Here is a 17500-nt window from a genome sequence, read left to right as displayed (position 1 = left end):
CCTGTACTTGAGTGATTTAGTTTGCCTTCTGTGATACATAAATCCAGAGCTCCCTAACACCTGTACTTGAGTGATTTATTTTGCCATCTGTGTTACATAAATCCAGAGCTCCCTAACACCTTTTCCTGAGTGATTTAGTTTGCCTTCTGTGATACATAAATCCAGAGCTCCCTAACACCTGTACTTGAGTGATTTATTTTCCCATCTGTGTTACATAAATCCAGAGCTCCCTAACATCTTTTCATAAGTGATTTATTTTCCATCTGTGTTACTTAAATTCTTCCAAGTCATACTCTGCATATATCGAGTGTGTGTGTGTGTGTGTGTGTGTCTCTCTCTCTCTCTCTCTCTCTCTCTCTCTCTCTCTCACTCCTTGATGCAGTGTACAGAATAAATCAGTAAGGAAAAGGTGTTAGGGAGGTTGATGAGGATAATTTCTCTCTCTCTCTCTCTCTCTCACCTTGATGCAGAGTACAGAATAAATCAATAAGGGAAAGGTGTTAGGGAGGTTGATGATGATAATCTCTCTCTCTCTCTCTCTCTCTCTCTCTCTCTCTCTCTCTCTCTCTCCCTCTCTCTCTCTCTCTCTCTCTCTCTCTCTCTCTCTCTCTCCCACCTTGATGCAGAGTACAGAATAAATCAGTAAGGAAAAGGTGTTAGGGAGGTTGATGATGATAATTTTTCTCTCTCTCTCTGGAGGAAGATGGAGGCCTGGTGTACACCGTGTATGTATGTATGTACGCGGAGATATACAATGAATATCTCTCTCTCTCTCACTGGTGTATTGGATGCGGAGACACCAGAGGCCAACAGCCCCGGTGCGGAGGATGAGTGAGGCCTGATGTACGCCGCATATGCCTCGAATGCGGAGGTAGACGATTATATATCTCTCTCTCTCTCAGGTGTACTGGACGCGGAGACACCAGAGGCCAACAGCCCCGGTGTGGAGGACGAGTGACGCCTGGTGTACGCCGCATATGCCTCGTATCCGGAGATAAACGATTGTCTCTCTCTCACAGGTGTATTAGACGCGGAGACACCAGAAGCCAATAGCCCTGGTGCGGAGGACGAGTGAGGCCTGGTGTACGCCGCATATGCCTCGAATGCGGAGGTAGACGATTATATATCTCTCTCTCTCTCAGGTGTATTAGACGCGGAGACACCAGAGGCCAACAGCCCCGGTGCGGAGGACGAGGCAGGCCTGGTGTACGCTGTTTATGTGTCATACGCGGAGATATACAACGAGTATGTGTTCGACCTGCTCGAGAGGGCGCCCACTTCGAGGACGAGCAGGTGGAGTCCTTTGGCCCTCGGAGAAGACAGGAACGGTGCCATCTATGTGAAAGGTGGGTTGATAGATAGATAGATAGATAGACACACATACACACACACACATACACACATACATACTTTACACACACACACACACACACTATCAGAGACAGAGATATGCAGACAGACAGACAGAGAGAGAGAGATGATAGATAGATAGGGAGAGAGAGAGATAGATAGTGGAATGCTCTTGTGCTTGGAGAAGAAGGTGGGTAGATAGATGGATAGATAGATAGATAGATGGATGGATAGATAGATGGATGGATAGATAGATAGATAGATGGATAGATAGATAGATGGATAGATAGATAGATGGATGGATAGATAGATAGATGGATAGATAGATAGATGGATAGATAGATAGATAGATAGATGGATGGATAGATAGATGGATAGATAGATAGATAGATGGATAGATAGATAGATAGATGGATGGATGGATAAATAGATAGATAGATGGATAGATAGATAGGAGACTGCCTGGCTTCTTCGTGCTTGTACAATCCCTGACATTACCAGTCGTTAAGTTGCATGATGGTTCCTCGTTCAGGGGCCAGAGTGTTTAAGGTGGACGGTGACCCGGTCAGGGCGTGTGGGTCATCCCCGAAGGTCGTTCCACAGGCAGATCGGCCACTGCTTACCCCCTCACCCAACCTGCTTGCCTGTGTCTGCCTTGGTCACCTACTGGCGGCTCTCCACGCTGCTCGATCTCTGGCAGCCTCCCTGTTCAGTCCCTTAACCCTGAGGTCACGCTTAATGACCTCATCCCATGTCTTTCTCGGTCTACCCCTCATAACAGATTTGGCCATGTGGGTGGGTGTTGTGGTGGGGACATGCAGGGTGTGCCACAGGTGTGTGGTAATCGTGGTGGTAATTGTGGTGGGATGGCCTGCCTCAAACCCCCCTCGTGTCAACTGCGGTGGCGTGGCTTTATCAACACAGCGTCGCCACTGTCAGTGTGGTAACGAAGCACCACAGTACAGCAACACACCTGCTGCCACACCTGCTGTCTCCTGTGGTAACGATGCACCACAGTACAACAACACACCTGCTGTCTCCTGTGGTAACGAAGCACCGCAGTACAGCAACACACCTGCTGCCACACCTGCTGTCTCCTGTGGTAACGACGCACCACAGTACAGCAATACACCTGCTGCCACACCTGCTGTCTCCTGTGGTAACGACGCACCACAGTTCAGCAACACACCTGCTGCCACACCTGCTGTCTCCTGTGGTAAGGGGGCACCACAGTACACCAACACACCTGCTGCCACACCTGCTGTCTCCTGTGGTAACGACGCACCACAGTACAGCAATACACCTGCTGCCACACCTGCTTTCTCCTGTGGTAACGACGCACCACAGTTCAGCAACACACCTGCTGCCACACCTGCTGCTGGGGTAATCACTCCTCACACACATCCCGGTTATGCTACCGTGGAAACAAGAAGCACATCCCACACGTATACAGTGATGTCTCGCTCCTACCACACATCCCCGCTGCAAACGACGCACACGCGCTGCCTTCATGTGCGTCTTCCGAGCTCAAAGAGGCCTGTGGTAACCCTCCTGCATCAAAAATAATGTTTGTGAGGGAAATTAGTGACTAACAAGAACCACACTATCTATCTCTCTCTCTCTGTCTATCTATCTATCTATCCCAGGGCCTCTCTCTCTCTCTCTTCAGCAGTTTATCTATCTGTTTGTCTATCAGGGCTGCAGGAGGTGCGCGTCATCTCAGACCAGGAAGCACTGATAGACGAAAATCGCATTCATGATTTATCTATCTATCTATCGATCCCAGGGCCTGTCTCTCTCTCCCAGGGCCTCTCTCTCTCACCACCAGTTTATCTATCTATTAATCTATCAGAGCTGCAGGAGGTGTGTGTCAACTCACCCTAAGATGCTCTGATATTACATGAAGTGGGTGATTGACAGAAACCACCTTGTATCTATCTATCTATCTATCCCAGGGCCTCTCTCTCTCACCACCAGTTTATCTATCTATTTATCTATCCCAGGGCTGCAGGAGGTGCGCGTCAACTCGGCCCAGGAGGCGCTACGGCTCTTGGAAATCGGCCGGCAGAATCTTCACTTTGCTGCCACACGACTCAACCATCACTCCTCTCGATCGCATTGCATCTTTACCGTTAAGCTGATCCGTCTGGCCAACGCTGATAGTCCCCATGTGGCCAGGGTGTCCATGTGCGTACCCCTCCTTCCCTCCCTCCTTCCCTCCTTCCTTCCTTCCTTCCCTCCCTCCTTCCTTCCTTCCTTCCTTCCTTTTGAGACTAACTTTCATCCCTCCTTCCTCACCTTTTTTCTCCCTTCTGTCTTTGTTTCCCTTCCTTCCCTCTTTTATCCCTCCTTCCTTCCTTCCTTCCCTCCTTCCTTCCTTCCTTCCCTCCTTCCTTCCCTCCCTTCCCTCTTTCATCCCTCCTTCCTTCCTTCCTTCCCTCCCTTCCCTCTTTCATCCCTCCTTCCTTCCTTCCCTCGTTCCTTCCTTCTTTCCCTCCTTCCTTCCTTCCCTCCTTCCTTCCTTCCCTCCTTCCTTCCTTCCCTCCTTCCTTCCCTCCCTCCTTCCCTCCTTCCTTCCTTCCTTCCTTTTCGGACTAACTTTCCCTGCCTATCTACCCCACCCATCAGTCTATCTCTCCTTCCTTCCTTCCTTCCTTCCCTCCTTCCTTCCTTCCTTCCCTCCTTCCCTCCTTCCTTCCTTCCCTCCTTCCCTCCCTTCCTTCCCTCCTTCCCTCCCTTCCTTCCCTCCTTCCTTCCTTCCCTCCTTCCCTCCCTTCCTTCCCTCCTTCCTTCCTTCCCTCCCTTCCTTCCCTCCTTCCTTCCTTCCCTCCTTCCTTCCCTCCTTCCCTCCCTTCCTTCCTTCCTTCCCTCCCTTCCTTCCCTCCTTCCCTCCCTTCCTTCCTTCCTTCCCTCCTTCCTTCCCTCCTTCCCTCCCTTCCTTCCCTCCTTCCCTCCCTTCCTTCCTTCCTTCCCTCCTTCCTTCCCTCCTTCCCTCCCTTCCTTCCTTCCTTCCCTCCTTCCTTCCCTCCTTCCCTCCCTTCCTTCCCTCCTTCCCTCCTTCCTTCCTTCCCTCCTTCCTTCCCTCCTTCCCTCCCTTCCCTCCTTCCTTCCCTCCCTTCCTTCCCTCCTTCCCTCCTTCCCTCCCTTCCTTCCCTCCTTCCTTCCTTCCCTCCTTCCTTCCTTCCCTCCTTCCTTCCCTCCTTCCTTCCTTCCTTCCCTCCTTCCTTCCTTCCTTCCTTCCTTCCTTCCTTCCTTCCTTCCTTCCTTCCTTCCCTCCTTCCTTCCTTCCTTCCATCCTTCCTTCCTTCATAGTAGTAATAATAATAATAATAATAATAACAATAATAATAATAATAATAATAATAATAATAACAATAATAATAATAATAACAATAATAATAATAATAATAATACTGCACAGGCTGTCGGTGTGTGATCTTGCTGGTGCTGAGAGGGCCTGCAAGAGCCGCAGTAGTCAGCATCGCCTGAAGGAGGCCGGGAACATCAACACGTCGCTGCTGGTGCTGAGTAGATGTATTGACGCACTCAGGTATCTATCTATCTGTCTAGCTGCGTCTCTCTCTGTAGTGCTGATGATGGGGGTAGTGATAGGACAGTACCCTCGTGTCCAAGACGGTTTTGTCCAAGACGTTTGGTGTCCAAGATTGAGACCGTAATGCTAATCCACAGGGAACTAGTGGTTCATCTATCTATCTGTCTATTGCCAGACGCCTCAATCCCGTTTGGGGTGGCCACAAACAAATCGCCTCCAAGTCGCCCTGTCCTCCGCCATTTCACTGCCCTGCTCCCAACTCACACCCCCCTCTCTCATATACCTCTCCACCCCATCCCTCCATCTCATCCTTGGCCTCCCCCTCCCTCTTCCCCCCTCCACCTCACTCACATACACTCTCCTCATCAGTCTCTCACCCTCCATCCCCCCAACTCACACCCCCCTCTCTCATATACCTCTCCACCCCATCCCTCCATCTCATCCTTGGCCTCCCCCTCCCTCTGCCCCCCTCCACCTCACTCACACTCTCCTTGTCAGTCTTTCACGGATATTCTTTGGTGCAACATGCTGATGATAGCACTACTGTAGCCTATTAACTTTAACATATTCAAGTGAGGAAACGTTTCTTTAGGTACGTAGAACATGTAATTTAAATCATGCAATATTTAACCATGTTTGTGAAGCCACCCACAGAATTGACTGGCAAGGTAGCCATCTATTGTACAGAAAGATTATTGAAGCCATGTGTATCCAGAAATACGAGAATTTCAACCTTAGTGAAGGTATGTACAAGCTAGATCCTATAATGAGGTCCCTAGTGGAAATGTCCCTTCCTGCTACGACACAGGTAAGGTCAGATAGGAATTACACCTGACCTGTCCGGTAATGTCCCCCCCAAAATCCCCCTTGGGTTAATCCCCGCTTACAATCTACCCCACCCCACCTCACCTTTACCCCACCCTTCCACACACACACACACAGGCATAAAAAGGAACCCTTGTATGGTCAGTATGTCACTCCCTCTCACTATCTTGACCACTGAAGATGGTGGCAGTGTCCACCGAAACTGTTTGGTAATTATAGTCTTCGTCTACAAGTGTTGGTTTTATTCACCATCTAAATCGCATGTACTGATGAGGAGAGTATATGTGAGTGAGGTGGAGGGGGGAGAGGGAGGGGGAGGCTGAGGATGAGGTGGAGGGATGGAGTGGAGAGGTATATGAGAGAGGGGGGTGTGAGCTGGGGGGATGGAGGGTGAGAGACTGACGAGGAGAGTGTATGTGAGTGAGGTGGAGGAGGGAGAGGGAGGGGGAGGCTGAGGATGAGGTGGAGGGATGGAGTGGAGAGGTATATGAGAGAGGGAGGTGTGAGCTGGGAGCAGGGCAGTGAAATGGCGAGGGACAGGGCGACATGGAGGCGATTTGTTTGTGGCCACCCTTACACAGCGAACTGGGTACCACATGGCCAAACCACCTCAGGCGAAACTGGCAATAATAATAATAATAATAATAATGATAATAACAATAATAATAATAATCATAATAATAACAATAATAATAATCATAATAATAATAATAATAATAATGATGATAATAATAATAATAATGATAATAATAATAATAATAATAATACCAATAATAATAATAATAATAATGATAATGATAATAATGATGATAATAACAATAATAATAATGATAATAACAATAATAATAATAATAATAATAATGATAATAATAACAATAATAATAATAATAATAATAATAACAGCATCACCATCATGTTGTGTGGCAATGCTGCAGGAGGTATGCTGAAGGCAGCAGTTGTCTACAGAGGGCACATTACCTGTCGTTCTCACCTGTGTGTTGCCTCCTGGACAGGCACTGAAAGGGATGAACCTGAACTGCCTTCCTGTACACTACATGTTCAGTACGAAGGCCTGGGTGAGGAACCTTATCAGTACAGAATGGCTTGAGCGCTGTTTCGTCCCTGATGTCAAGGTCTACCTCGAGACCAGGGAGCCCTTCAAGGTCCTGCTGATTATTGACAACGTCCTAGGCCACCCACAGGCCCTCATGAACGTGAATGAGAACGTTCAGGGTCTTTTCCGTCTGCCAAACACGACCTTAGGAGAATACCAGTGTTCAAGACAGAGACACACCTTCGCCAGGATTCCAGCATTCATTGACGTCGACCCCAATGCTGAACTCACGGAATGTAGGAAGCAGTTCAAGATTTCAGGCCGCACCACATACATCGACGAAGCATGATGAAGCCTGAAGCGTGTGACTGTAAATGCCTCTGTGGCCTGAGGTCGTGAGGGACTTCAAGGGCTTCCCCGAGGTCGGTCAGAGAGACGAGGGCTTCTCCGACACGCTGGAGGAGGAGGATGAAGAGGAAGAACTGGCGGATGATGAAGATAGTCATGATGATGGTGAGGAAGTAGCAGTAGGTGGACTCTGAATTCCTCCGCCCACTTCTTCAGGCAAGCCCCTATTCTCCAGGATATTGCCACGGAGAATGACCCAGCGTGGAGCAAAGCATTAAATTGAAAGGATTATTGACGAAGGGATTGCAGGTATACGAGGAGCTGTACGGCCAGATGACAAGGCAGAGGAAACGGCTCCCTATCACCATGTGTCTTAAGTCACAATGTCCCTTGGCTCTCTCTCTCTCTCTGTCTCTCTCTCTCTAGTAGTAGTAATAATGATGCTGATAGTAATAGTAATAATAATAACACAAGTACTACAACTACTCCTCTCTCTCTCTCTCTCCACAGACGCAATCAATCACAGAAGGGCGTTAAGAAGCGAGAGGTACCCATTCCGTACAGGGATAGCAAATTGACCCGGCTCTTCCAGTCGTTCTTCCTGGGTCGCGGGAAGATTGCGATGATCGTCAACATATCTCGCATTCCGTTGCTCTTTGACGAGACCATCCAGGTGTTGAAATTCTCTGCCATAGCCAAGCAGGTGTGTGCCCTGATAGATAGATAGATAGATAGATAGATGGGGAGGGAGACACTGATAGATAGATCGATAGATAGATGGGGAGGGAGAGAGAGGGAGACAGACTGATAGATAGATAGGTAGACAGATAGATAGATAGACTGATAGATAGATACGTAGACAGACAGACAGATAGATAGATAGATAGATGGGGAGGGAGAGAGGGAGGGAGACACTGATAGATTGATAGATAGATGGGGAGGGAGAGAGAGGGAGACAGACTGATAGATAGATAGGTAGACAGACAGAGATAGATAGATAGACTGATAGATAGATACGTAGACAGACAGACAGATAGATAGATAGATAGACACAGACTGATAGATAGATTGATAGATAGATAGACAGGGAGTTAGGATTCCATTTACCACACACACACACACACACACACACACACACACACATACACCACCACAACCACCACTACTACTACTACCACAACCACCACCACTACTACTACTACCACTACCACCACCACATTTACCACACTCTCTCTCCCCCAGGTAACGCTGAGTCAGGTGCGTGTGGCGGATAGTGCGGTGGAGGCCAGGCCAGTCAAGCCAGTCACTCGATTTTCGCGATTCGTGCGGCAGTCGTTGAAATCGTCCGGCCGTTTGTCTGTCCCCTGGGATAAACGAACCAGCGATGTGGTGACGTTTGGAGCCGAGTGAGTTGTGGCTGGCTGTATGTCTGTCTGTTTCTCTCTCTCACACACACACACACACACACACACACACACACACATTCTCTCTCTCTCTCTCTCTCTCTCTCCATCTATCTGTCTGTCTATCTATCTATCTGTCACTGAAAAAGATGATGATGATAATAATAATAATAATGATAATGATAGTAATAACAATAATAATAATAATAATGATAATAATAATAATAATAATAATGATAATGATAGTAATAACAATAATAATAATAATAATGATAATAATAATAATAATAATAATAATAATGATAATAATAATAATAATGATAATAATAACAATAATAATAATAACAATAATAATAATAATAATAATAATAATAATAATAACAATAATAATAATAATAATAATAATAATAATAATAATAATTTTCCGATCTTTTCAGTGATAGCAAAATAGTCGAGGAGGACCAGATGTCGTCCTTGAAGGAGGAGGAGGAGCCCAAGGATGAGGAATTTGATGTAAGTACTCACACAAACTCTCCTTGTCAGTCTCTCACCCTCCATCCCCCCAGCTCACCCCCCTCCTCTCTCGTATACCTCCCCACCCCATCCCTCCATCTCATCCTCGGCCTCCCCCTCCCTCCCTCCACCTCACTCACACACACTCTCCTTGTCAGTCTCTCACTCTCCATCCCCCCAGCTCACACCCCCCTCTCTCATATACCTCTCCACCCCATCCCTCCATCTCATCCTCGGCCTCCCCCTCCCTCTCCCCCCCTCCACCTCACTCACATACACTCTCCTTGTCAGTCTCTCACTCCATCCCCTCCCCCCTCCCTCATTTCCTTTGCAGGAGGGGATATATGTAGTCAGGATTCCAGGTGCTGAGATGAGACTGTCAATGAATGTCTGACCCACTTCACCATTCACCTGCTGATTAATTTTTATATCATGATGATGATGATGATGATGATTACTGTCTGTCTGTCTCTCTCTCTCTCTCTCTTCAAGCCTTTTAATAATAATAATAATTACTACTAATCTCTCTCTCTCTCTCTCTCTCTCTCTCTCTCTCTCTCTCTCTCTCCTTCAAGCCTTTTTACAATAATAATAATAATAATAATAATAACAATAATAATAATAATAATAACAATAATAATAATAATAATAATAATAATAATAATAACAATAATAATAATAATAATAATAATAATAACAATAATAATAATAAGAATAATAATAATAATAATAATAATAATAATAATAACAATAATAATAATAATAATAATAATAATAACAATAATAATAATAATAACAATAATAATAATAATAATAACAATAATAATAATAATAATAATAATAATAATAACAATAATAATAATAACAATAATAATAATAATAACTAATAATAATAATAATAACAATAATAATAATAATAATAATAATAATAATAACAATAATAATAATAATAATAATAATAACAATAATAATAATAATAATAATAATAGCAAGAACAACTATAACTACTAATCTCATTCTCTCTCTCTCTTCAAGGCCTTACTCCAGCTGATAGCCAGGCTCAAGGACGAGCTGGTCAAGGAGCACAAGGAGAAGGTCGACCTTGAAGTACGACTCAGGGAAGAACTGTGTGCAGAATTCTCACAGCAAATAGTGGAGATTGAGAGTGCCTGGAGGTGAGTCTATCTATCTGTCTATCTGTGTGTGTGTGTGTGTGTGTGTGTGTGTGTGTGTGTGTGTGTGTGCTTGTCTATCTGTCTGTCTATCTATGTGTGTGTGTGTGTGAGTGTGTGTGTGTGTGTGTGTGTGTGTGTGTGTCTGTCTGTCTGTCTGTCTATGTGTGTGTGTGTGTGTGCTTGCCTATCTGTCTGTCTATCTATGTGTGTGTGTGTGTGTGTGTGTGTGCTTGTATCTGTCTGTCTATCTGTGTGTGTGTGTGTGTGTGTGTGTGTGCTTGTCTGTCTGTCTGTCTGTATATCTATCTATGTCTCTCCCTCTCTCTCTCCCTCTCTCCCTCTCTCCATCTCTCTCTCTCTCTTTGTTTACTTCCAGCCAGCGGCTTCGGGACCAACAGACACGCTCGGAGGAATTAACGGAGTGGAGAATAAGTGCCCTAATGAAAGCTGCTAAGAACCTGGATGGTCGGAAACGTCATAGGGGTGATGATGATGATGATGAATATGTGTCGTCCATCCACCTGTACCGGGAGCAGAGGAAGGTTGAGGTGGGTTTATACGCACATGGACGCACATGGAGGTAGACGCACACAGAGACAGACATAGGAGCAGAGGAAAGTGCAAGTAGGTTATACGCACATGGACGCACATGGAGGTAGACACACACACAGACAGACATAGGAGCAGAGGAAAGTGCAAGTAGGTTATACGCACATGGATGCACATGGAGGTAGACACACACAGACAGACATGCATTGAGAGATGTACAGATGCACATACAGACATACACATGGAGTTTGGCGCACACAGAAACCTACATTCATAGACAGACACAGACAGACACGTACACACATACCACAGTGGGTTTGTGCAGTGTGAGTGGATTTTGTGTACAGGCTTGCAGAGTAGTAATAATAATAATGATAATGATAATAATAATGATAATAATAATAATAATAATAATAATGATAATAATAATAATAATAATAATAATAATGATAATAATAATAATAATAATGATAATAATAATAATAATAATAATGATAATAATAATAATAATGATAATAATAATAATAATAATAATAATAATAATGATAATGATAGTAGTAGAGGTAGTAATAATAATAATAATAATAATAATAATAATAATAATCCATACCCTGCCCTTGGGTGGGAAAGGAGGTCCGGATGATGATGATGATGACGATGATGAATAGTACCACAGTAGTAGTAGTAGTAGTAGCAGTAGTAGTAGTAGTAGTAGTAGTAATAGTCGTACAGGTGGGTCCCAATCATACGAGGTAATTGGGCGGAAGTATTTTGCGTGGTAGCCAAATTCCCGTTAAACGAAGTGAAGACCTGATGGGAAAAATATTATTAGGGAGCCAGGCCTGTGAACAGCCGCCCCTAGACGTCATGTATGGGAAGCCAGTCTGCCGAAGCCTGTGTTAAACTTGAGGAGGCTGTGTTTAAGGGTACGGCGGTGTGTCTTGCGAGCGTGGAGCCGTTCGTCGACAGAATCAAGGCAGTGGAGAGTGAGACAGGCCTTCAGCACTGGCAGGTTTGTGGTGCTGAAGAGACTGGGCTGTTTTGGAAGGTACTGCCGAACAGCGCATGTGCAGCAGGAAGCCAGTCTCGAGTGCCTGTGTCGCTGAATGCAGACACAAGCCACTGACTGCGGCCTGTGGTGGTGGCCGTCACAAGGAGGCCACGTGCAATGCGGCCAATTCTGGACAGTCTGCCCTTTGACATCAGCAGGTCTTGGTTCTCCACAGTGACGAACTACCACACGAGGGAGCATAGTGTGTGACCGAGGCAGTTGAAGGCAGTCCTCCTCCTAGATCAGGCCCCAGCGCAGCCCTCAGAGGGGGTCCTGGCGACACGAAGGGCAGATTCAGACCGTGCGCCTCCCTGCCAGCACCCCTGCCATCCTATACCCCATGGACCAGGGCATCAGCAGTACCTTCAGGCGGTGGCACAGGAGGCTACAGGGGAATATCCTGGTCGTGCAGATGGAACCGCAGGCAGGAGAGGAGGATGCGAAGGGAAGGAGGAGTGTGGAGGCATGGAAGAAATACGACATGCATGATATGGAAATGGAGGGATGGGGTGGAGAGGTATATGAGAGAGGGGGGTGTGAGCTGGGGGGATGGAGAGTGAGAGACTGATGAGGAGAGTGTATGTGAGTGAGGTGGAGGGGGGGAGAGGGAGGGGGAGGCCAAGGATGAGATGGAGGGATGGGGTGGAGAGGTGTATGAGAGAGGGGGGTGTGAGCTGGGGGGATGGAGGGTGAGAGACTGATGAGGAGAGTGTATGTGAGTGAGGTGGAGGGGGGAAGAGGGAGGGGGAGGCCAAGGATGAGATGGAGGGATGGGGTGGAGAGGTATATGAGAGAGGGGGGTGTGAGTTGGGAGCAGGGCAGTGAAATGGCAGGGGACAGGGCGACGTGGAGGCAACTTGTTTGTGGCCACCCGAAACGGGATTGAGGCATCTGGCAATAGATAGATAGATAGATAGATGATACGGAAGGCATGGGACGCCGTAGCCAACAGGACCATGGGTGAAATGCCTTGTTCGGGCGGAGGGGCCAGTGCGTGGAGGCAGGTCTTCCACTGAGGAGGAGAGGCGGAGGTGGAGGTGGTGTGTAGAAGCTTTGCCTGACTACATGCTTGACTCCAACTACCAGCATCTACAGAGCTTCTATCCCCACTACCAGGATCTACAGAGCTGGACTTATGTTATTTCCTGTGTGTGTGCGTGTCTAGGAAGAAGGAACCCAAGGCCATGAGCCTGCAGTAACAGTTCCCTCCAAGAGAAAAACAGACAGAGGGAGACAGCTCCAGAGTTGACCCTACACGAGAGAGCCAAATTCAAGATGCGTTCATTTTGAGATGCCTGGACACACTGCGTTTGAAAGACTGGAGGTCATAGGCAGCAGGAAATACAGACAGAGGGAGACAGTTCCAGAGTTGACCGTTATATCAAACTTCTACAGTTGGCGGAGATAGATAGATAGATAGATAGATGTATAAATAAATAAAGAAATAGATAGATAGAATGAGTCACCACCAAGTATGTGTTAAGACCTTTTTTCTCCCTCAGGAACTGGAGAAGCAACTCAAGGAGGTAGATAGATAGATAGATAGATCAGTGGATATATAGATAGACAGATAATAGATTGATTGATAGATGGATAGAACGAGTCACCACCAAGTATGTGTTAAGACCTTTTTACTCCCTCAGGAACTGGAGAAGCAACTCAAGGAGATAGATAGATAGATAGATCAATGGATAGATAGATACATAGATAATAGATAGATTGATTGATAGATAGAATGAGTCACCTTCAAGTATGCGTTAAGACCTTTTTACTCCCTCAGGAACTGGAGAAGCAACTGGAGGAGGTGGAGAGCGAGAGGAAGCACTTGAAGGAGGAGGTGGAGGCCCTGAGGGAGGCGCAGAAGAAGACAAGGGAGAGGGAGTGCAAGGCCAAGGAGGACGTTTCGAGGCTGACCTTCCAACTGGCTCAGCTGACCCTCAACTACGACAGGCTGAGCAAGGACCTGGTGAGAGAGAGAGAGGGAGAGGGAGAGAATGAGAGAGAGGGAGAGAGAGAGAGAGAGGCTGACAAAGGAACTGGTGAGAGAGAGAGAGAGAGAATGAGAGAGAGAGAGAGAGGCATGACAGGCTGACAAAGGAACTGGTGAGAGAGAGAGAGGGAGAGAGAGAGGCATGACAGGCTGACAAAGGAACTGGTGAGAGAGAGAGGGAGAGAGAATGAGAGAGAGAGAGAGAGGCATGACAGGCTGACAAAGGAACTGGTGAGAGAGAGAGAGAGAAAGAGGAGGGGGGACAGACAGACAGTGAGAAACTGAAAGGGAGAGATAGAGAGAGAAACTGAGAGAGGTGATGATAATGATGATGATGATAATAATAATAATAATAATAGTAACAATAATAATAATAACAGTAATAATAATAATAACAATAATAATAATAACAATAATAATAATAATAATAACAGTAATAATAACAGTAATAATAATAATAATAATAATAATAACTAATAATAATAATAACAGTAATAATAATAATAATAATAACTAATAATAATAATAATAACAGTAATAATAATAATAACAATAATAATAATAATAATAATAATAATAATAACAGTAATAATAATAATAATAATAATAATAATAATAATAATATTTCAAGGAGGAGGCCAGGCAGGTTCAGAAGTGTTCCTCAGGCACGGAGAGTCTGGTCATTCAGGAACTTAAAACTCGACTGGAGGAGAAGCGTGTCGCCCTCGAGGAGCAGGACAAGAAATTCAAGGTATGTCTATCTATCTATCTATCTATCTATCTATTTTTCTATCTGTCTATCTGGCCTAGTTTTATGAAAATGGCTGAAATATATAGTATAGGTCATTGTAGCTTATGTAGTTTGAATTTGGTACACATACTGCCCTATAACGCGTGGTACTTCTTGGTAGGGAGACTCTCGGTAGCTTAGCAGGAGTTGCGGTTGCGTGGGGGAAGTGTGCGGTTGGTAGGGAGACTCTCGGTAGCTTAGCAGGAGTTGTGGTTGCGTGGGGGAAGTGTGCGGTTGGTAAGGAGACTCTCGGTAGCTTAGCAGGAGTTGTGGTTGCGTGGCGAAGTGTGCGGTTGGTAAGGAGACTCTCGGTAGCTTAGCAGGAGTTGTGGTTGCTTGGGGAAGTGTGCGGTTGGTATGGAGACTCTCGGTAGCTTAGCAGGAGTTGTGGTTGCGTGGGGGAAGTGTGCGGTTGGTAAGGAGACTCTCGGTAGTTTAGCAGGAGTTGTGGTTGCGTGGGGAAGTGTGTGCGGTTGGTAAGGAGACTCTCGGTAGCTTAGCAGGAGTTGTGGTTGCGTGGCGAAGTGTGCGGTTGGTAGGGAGACTCTCGGTAGCTTAGCAGGAGTTGCGGTTGCGTGGGGAAGTGTGCGGTTGGTATGGAGACTCTCGGTAGCTTAGCAGGAGTTGTGGTTGCGTGGGGGAAGTGTGCGGTTGGTATGGAGACTCTCGGTAGCTTAGCAGGAGTTGCGGTTGCGTGGGGGAAGTGTGCGGTTGGTAAGGAGACTCTCGGTAGCTTAGCAGGAGTTGCGGTTGCGTGGGGAAGTGTGTGCGGTTGGTAAGGAGACTCTCGGTAGCTTAGCAGGAGTTGTGGTTGCGTGGCGAAGTGTGCGGTTGGTAAGGAGACTCTCGGTAGCTTAGCAGGAGTTGCGGTTGCGTGGCAAAGTGTGCGGTAGTGTTGTTCAATTAGCCACACTCCACGACCTAACTGCACCTCCCACATTCAACACCCTGGCAGATCCCTTTGCTGACCATCGCCCCACTCCCTTGCCTGATAATCACCGATGATTTTGAGGATGTGCGTCCGGGAATAATTGCACAGCATGATCCAGAAACCACGTCGGCCCTGGACTGCTGCCGGCTGTTTCCGTCGCATGATATCGCCGACTCCCTCTGCCGTTACACCAATGAGAGGGCTAATAAATTTCTCAGAGGAAACCCAGCCGTCAAGAGGACCAAATTTATGGGCAGAAAGTGGCGTGATGTGACTTGGAATGAAATGTATGTTTTCATTGCCAAAGTACCCAAGATTTCTGACTATTGGAGTACCTCGTTACTCGGCAAGGGGCATCCCGTATATCAAGCCTCCATCAGGAGCAGAAACTGGTTCTCACAGATACAGGGAGGGTCATTAGGTACTTCCACCCTGACGATGCAGAGGCCAGGAAACCCTTGATGAGGAGTGCAACATTTTTCTCATTATTACAAGAAAAGACCACCTCCTATTTCTCTGCTAGGGAAAACTTTGCCTGTGACGAGTCTCTCATCCTCTGCAAGGGCCGTTTACACTCTAGGCAGTACGGAAAGACGAAGAGGAAGTGGTTTGGACTCGATCTTTTCTCTGTATGCCCCAGCCCACCCTGTAGGAGGGGGTCTATCTATCTTATCTATTGCCAGACGCCATAATCCCTTAAGGGGTGGCCATTTGACTTTGAGTTATTTGTTTTAAGGGGAGGGGCACTAACCCTCCACCAACCCACTTGTTGACACATAGGGTACACCTGGAATTTCTGCCTTTACACACCCTCCCTGTACGACCGTATGTTGGAATAGCTGGAGCTACAGTCCCTTTCCAAGTCTGAACGAGTCCCTGTCTTCCTCATGATGGCCCTCCTCAAGAAAGGAAGACACACTGTACTGGATAATTGGTACTCTTCCCTCCACCTAGCTGAGTACCTGTTAGCTCGTGACACACTCATGACAGGTACAATCCATCCCAGCTGAGGTGTTCCCAGGATGGCGAGGGATGAAAGCCTTCAGGAGGGAGAAGCCTTGTTCGCCAGGAAGGAAAAGACCCTCATCGTCAAGTTTCGTGACTTTGTGGAGCGCACTCGCCATCGGAGGGGTGGAGGGCAAGAGTTTTTGAAGAACCGAAGTCCCATCCAACGCTAGAGTGACCTAATGGGCTCAATTGATGTGGTGGATCAGCGTCTTGAACCAACGGACCCCACCAGGAAGTCCTATGCCTAGTTCAAGAGAATAGGACGACACATTATTGCGTGAATGCTCCTCAACTCACGGACTATCTTTATCAACCTTAATCAGCGGAAGGAGTGGATAGAGTTTGGGGACTCTATTCGACTGGTCATTCACGAACTTCTCTCTGAATACTCCCTTGGTTATGCTGGCCTCAGTGCGTCTGTCTCGGAGCACATGACCCCACCCCCACCTACATTCGACCTGCCTGCCTCATTCCTCGGATCATCTTCATAATTACAGGTAAATAATACAAGCATTATTCCCCTCCCTATTCATTGATTTATATCTCTATCTACTATATTTATCTGTATATTGAGGCGTCTGGCAGATAGATAGATAGATAGACATTATTTTAACAGATCATAAACACATCTCGTGGCCAATATCTACCGACCAACGCAAAAATGAATAATTCAGCGCAAACAGAAACGATGTAATGATAACTACTACCCCACGAAAGAGCCAGGCCTGGGGGAAATTTGGTTTGGCAGGGGGGGTGCGGTAACGAATGGGTTAACACACTCAGGGAAGGTCGGAAGTGCGTGTCCTGCTGTCCTGCCACTGAGCCACACGCACCCAATCCCCAGCGTAGGTGAGGAAGAAGGAACCCAAGGCCATGAGCCCGCAGTAACAGTTCCCTCCAAGAGAAAAACAAAATACAAGAGAGAGCCAAATTCAAGATCCGATCATTTTGAGATGCCTG

General features: G+C 46.5%; 1 protein-coding gene across 1 annotated transcript in view; it reads left to right on the top strand.

The window, feature by feature from the left end:
- Window positions 1-17500, top strand: part of LOC145419176 (uncharacterized) — a 36626-nt gene that overhangs the window by 3745 nt on the left and 15381 nt on the right. The window contains exons 6-15 of the mRNA XM_080287415.1: window positions 1143-1346; window positions 3354-3537; window positions 4772-4900; window positions 7641-7833; window positions 8373-8536; window positions 8971-9046; window positions 10082-10221; window positions 10598-10769; window positions 13602-13787; window positions 14443-14562. Of these exons, the coding sequence (XP_080143541.1) occupies window positions 1143-1346; window positions 3354-3537; window positions 4772-4900; window positions 7641-7833; window positions 8373-8536; window positions 8971-9046; window positions 10082-10221; window positions 10598-10769; window positions 13602-13787; window positions 14443-14562 (1568 nt within the window). The remainder of the gene's footprint in view (window positions 1-1142; window positions 1347-3353; window positions 3538-4771; window positions 4901-7640; window positions 7834-8372; window positions 8537-8970; window positions 9047-10081; window positions 10222-10597; window positions 10770-13601; window positions 13788-14442; window positions 14563-17500) is intronic.

The sequence above is a fragment of the Coenobita brevimanus genome, chromosome 117, assembly GCF_032717465.1.
Source record: "Coenobita brevimanus isolate Jiangsu-jjx chromosome 117, ASM3271746v2, whole genome shotgun sequence".
NCBI classification, from domain to species: Eukaryota; Metazoa; Arthropoda; class Malacostraca; order Decapoda; family Coenobitidae; genus Coenobita; species Coenobita brevimanus.
Note: the sequence above shows the minus strand (reverse complement) of the source record. Positions and strands in the feature narration are given on the sequence as shown.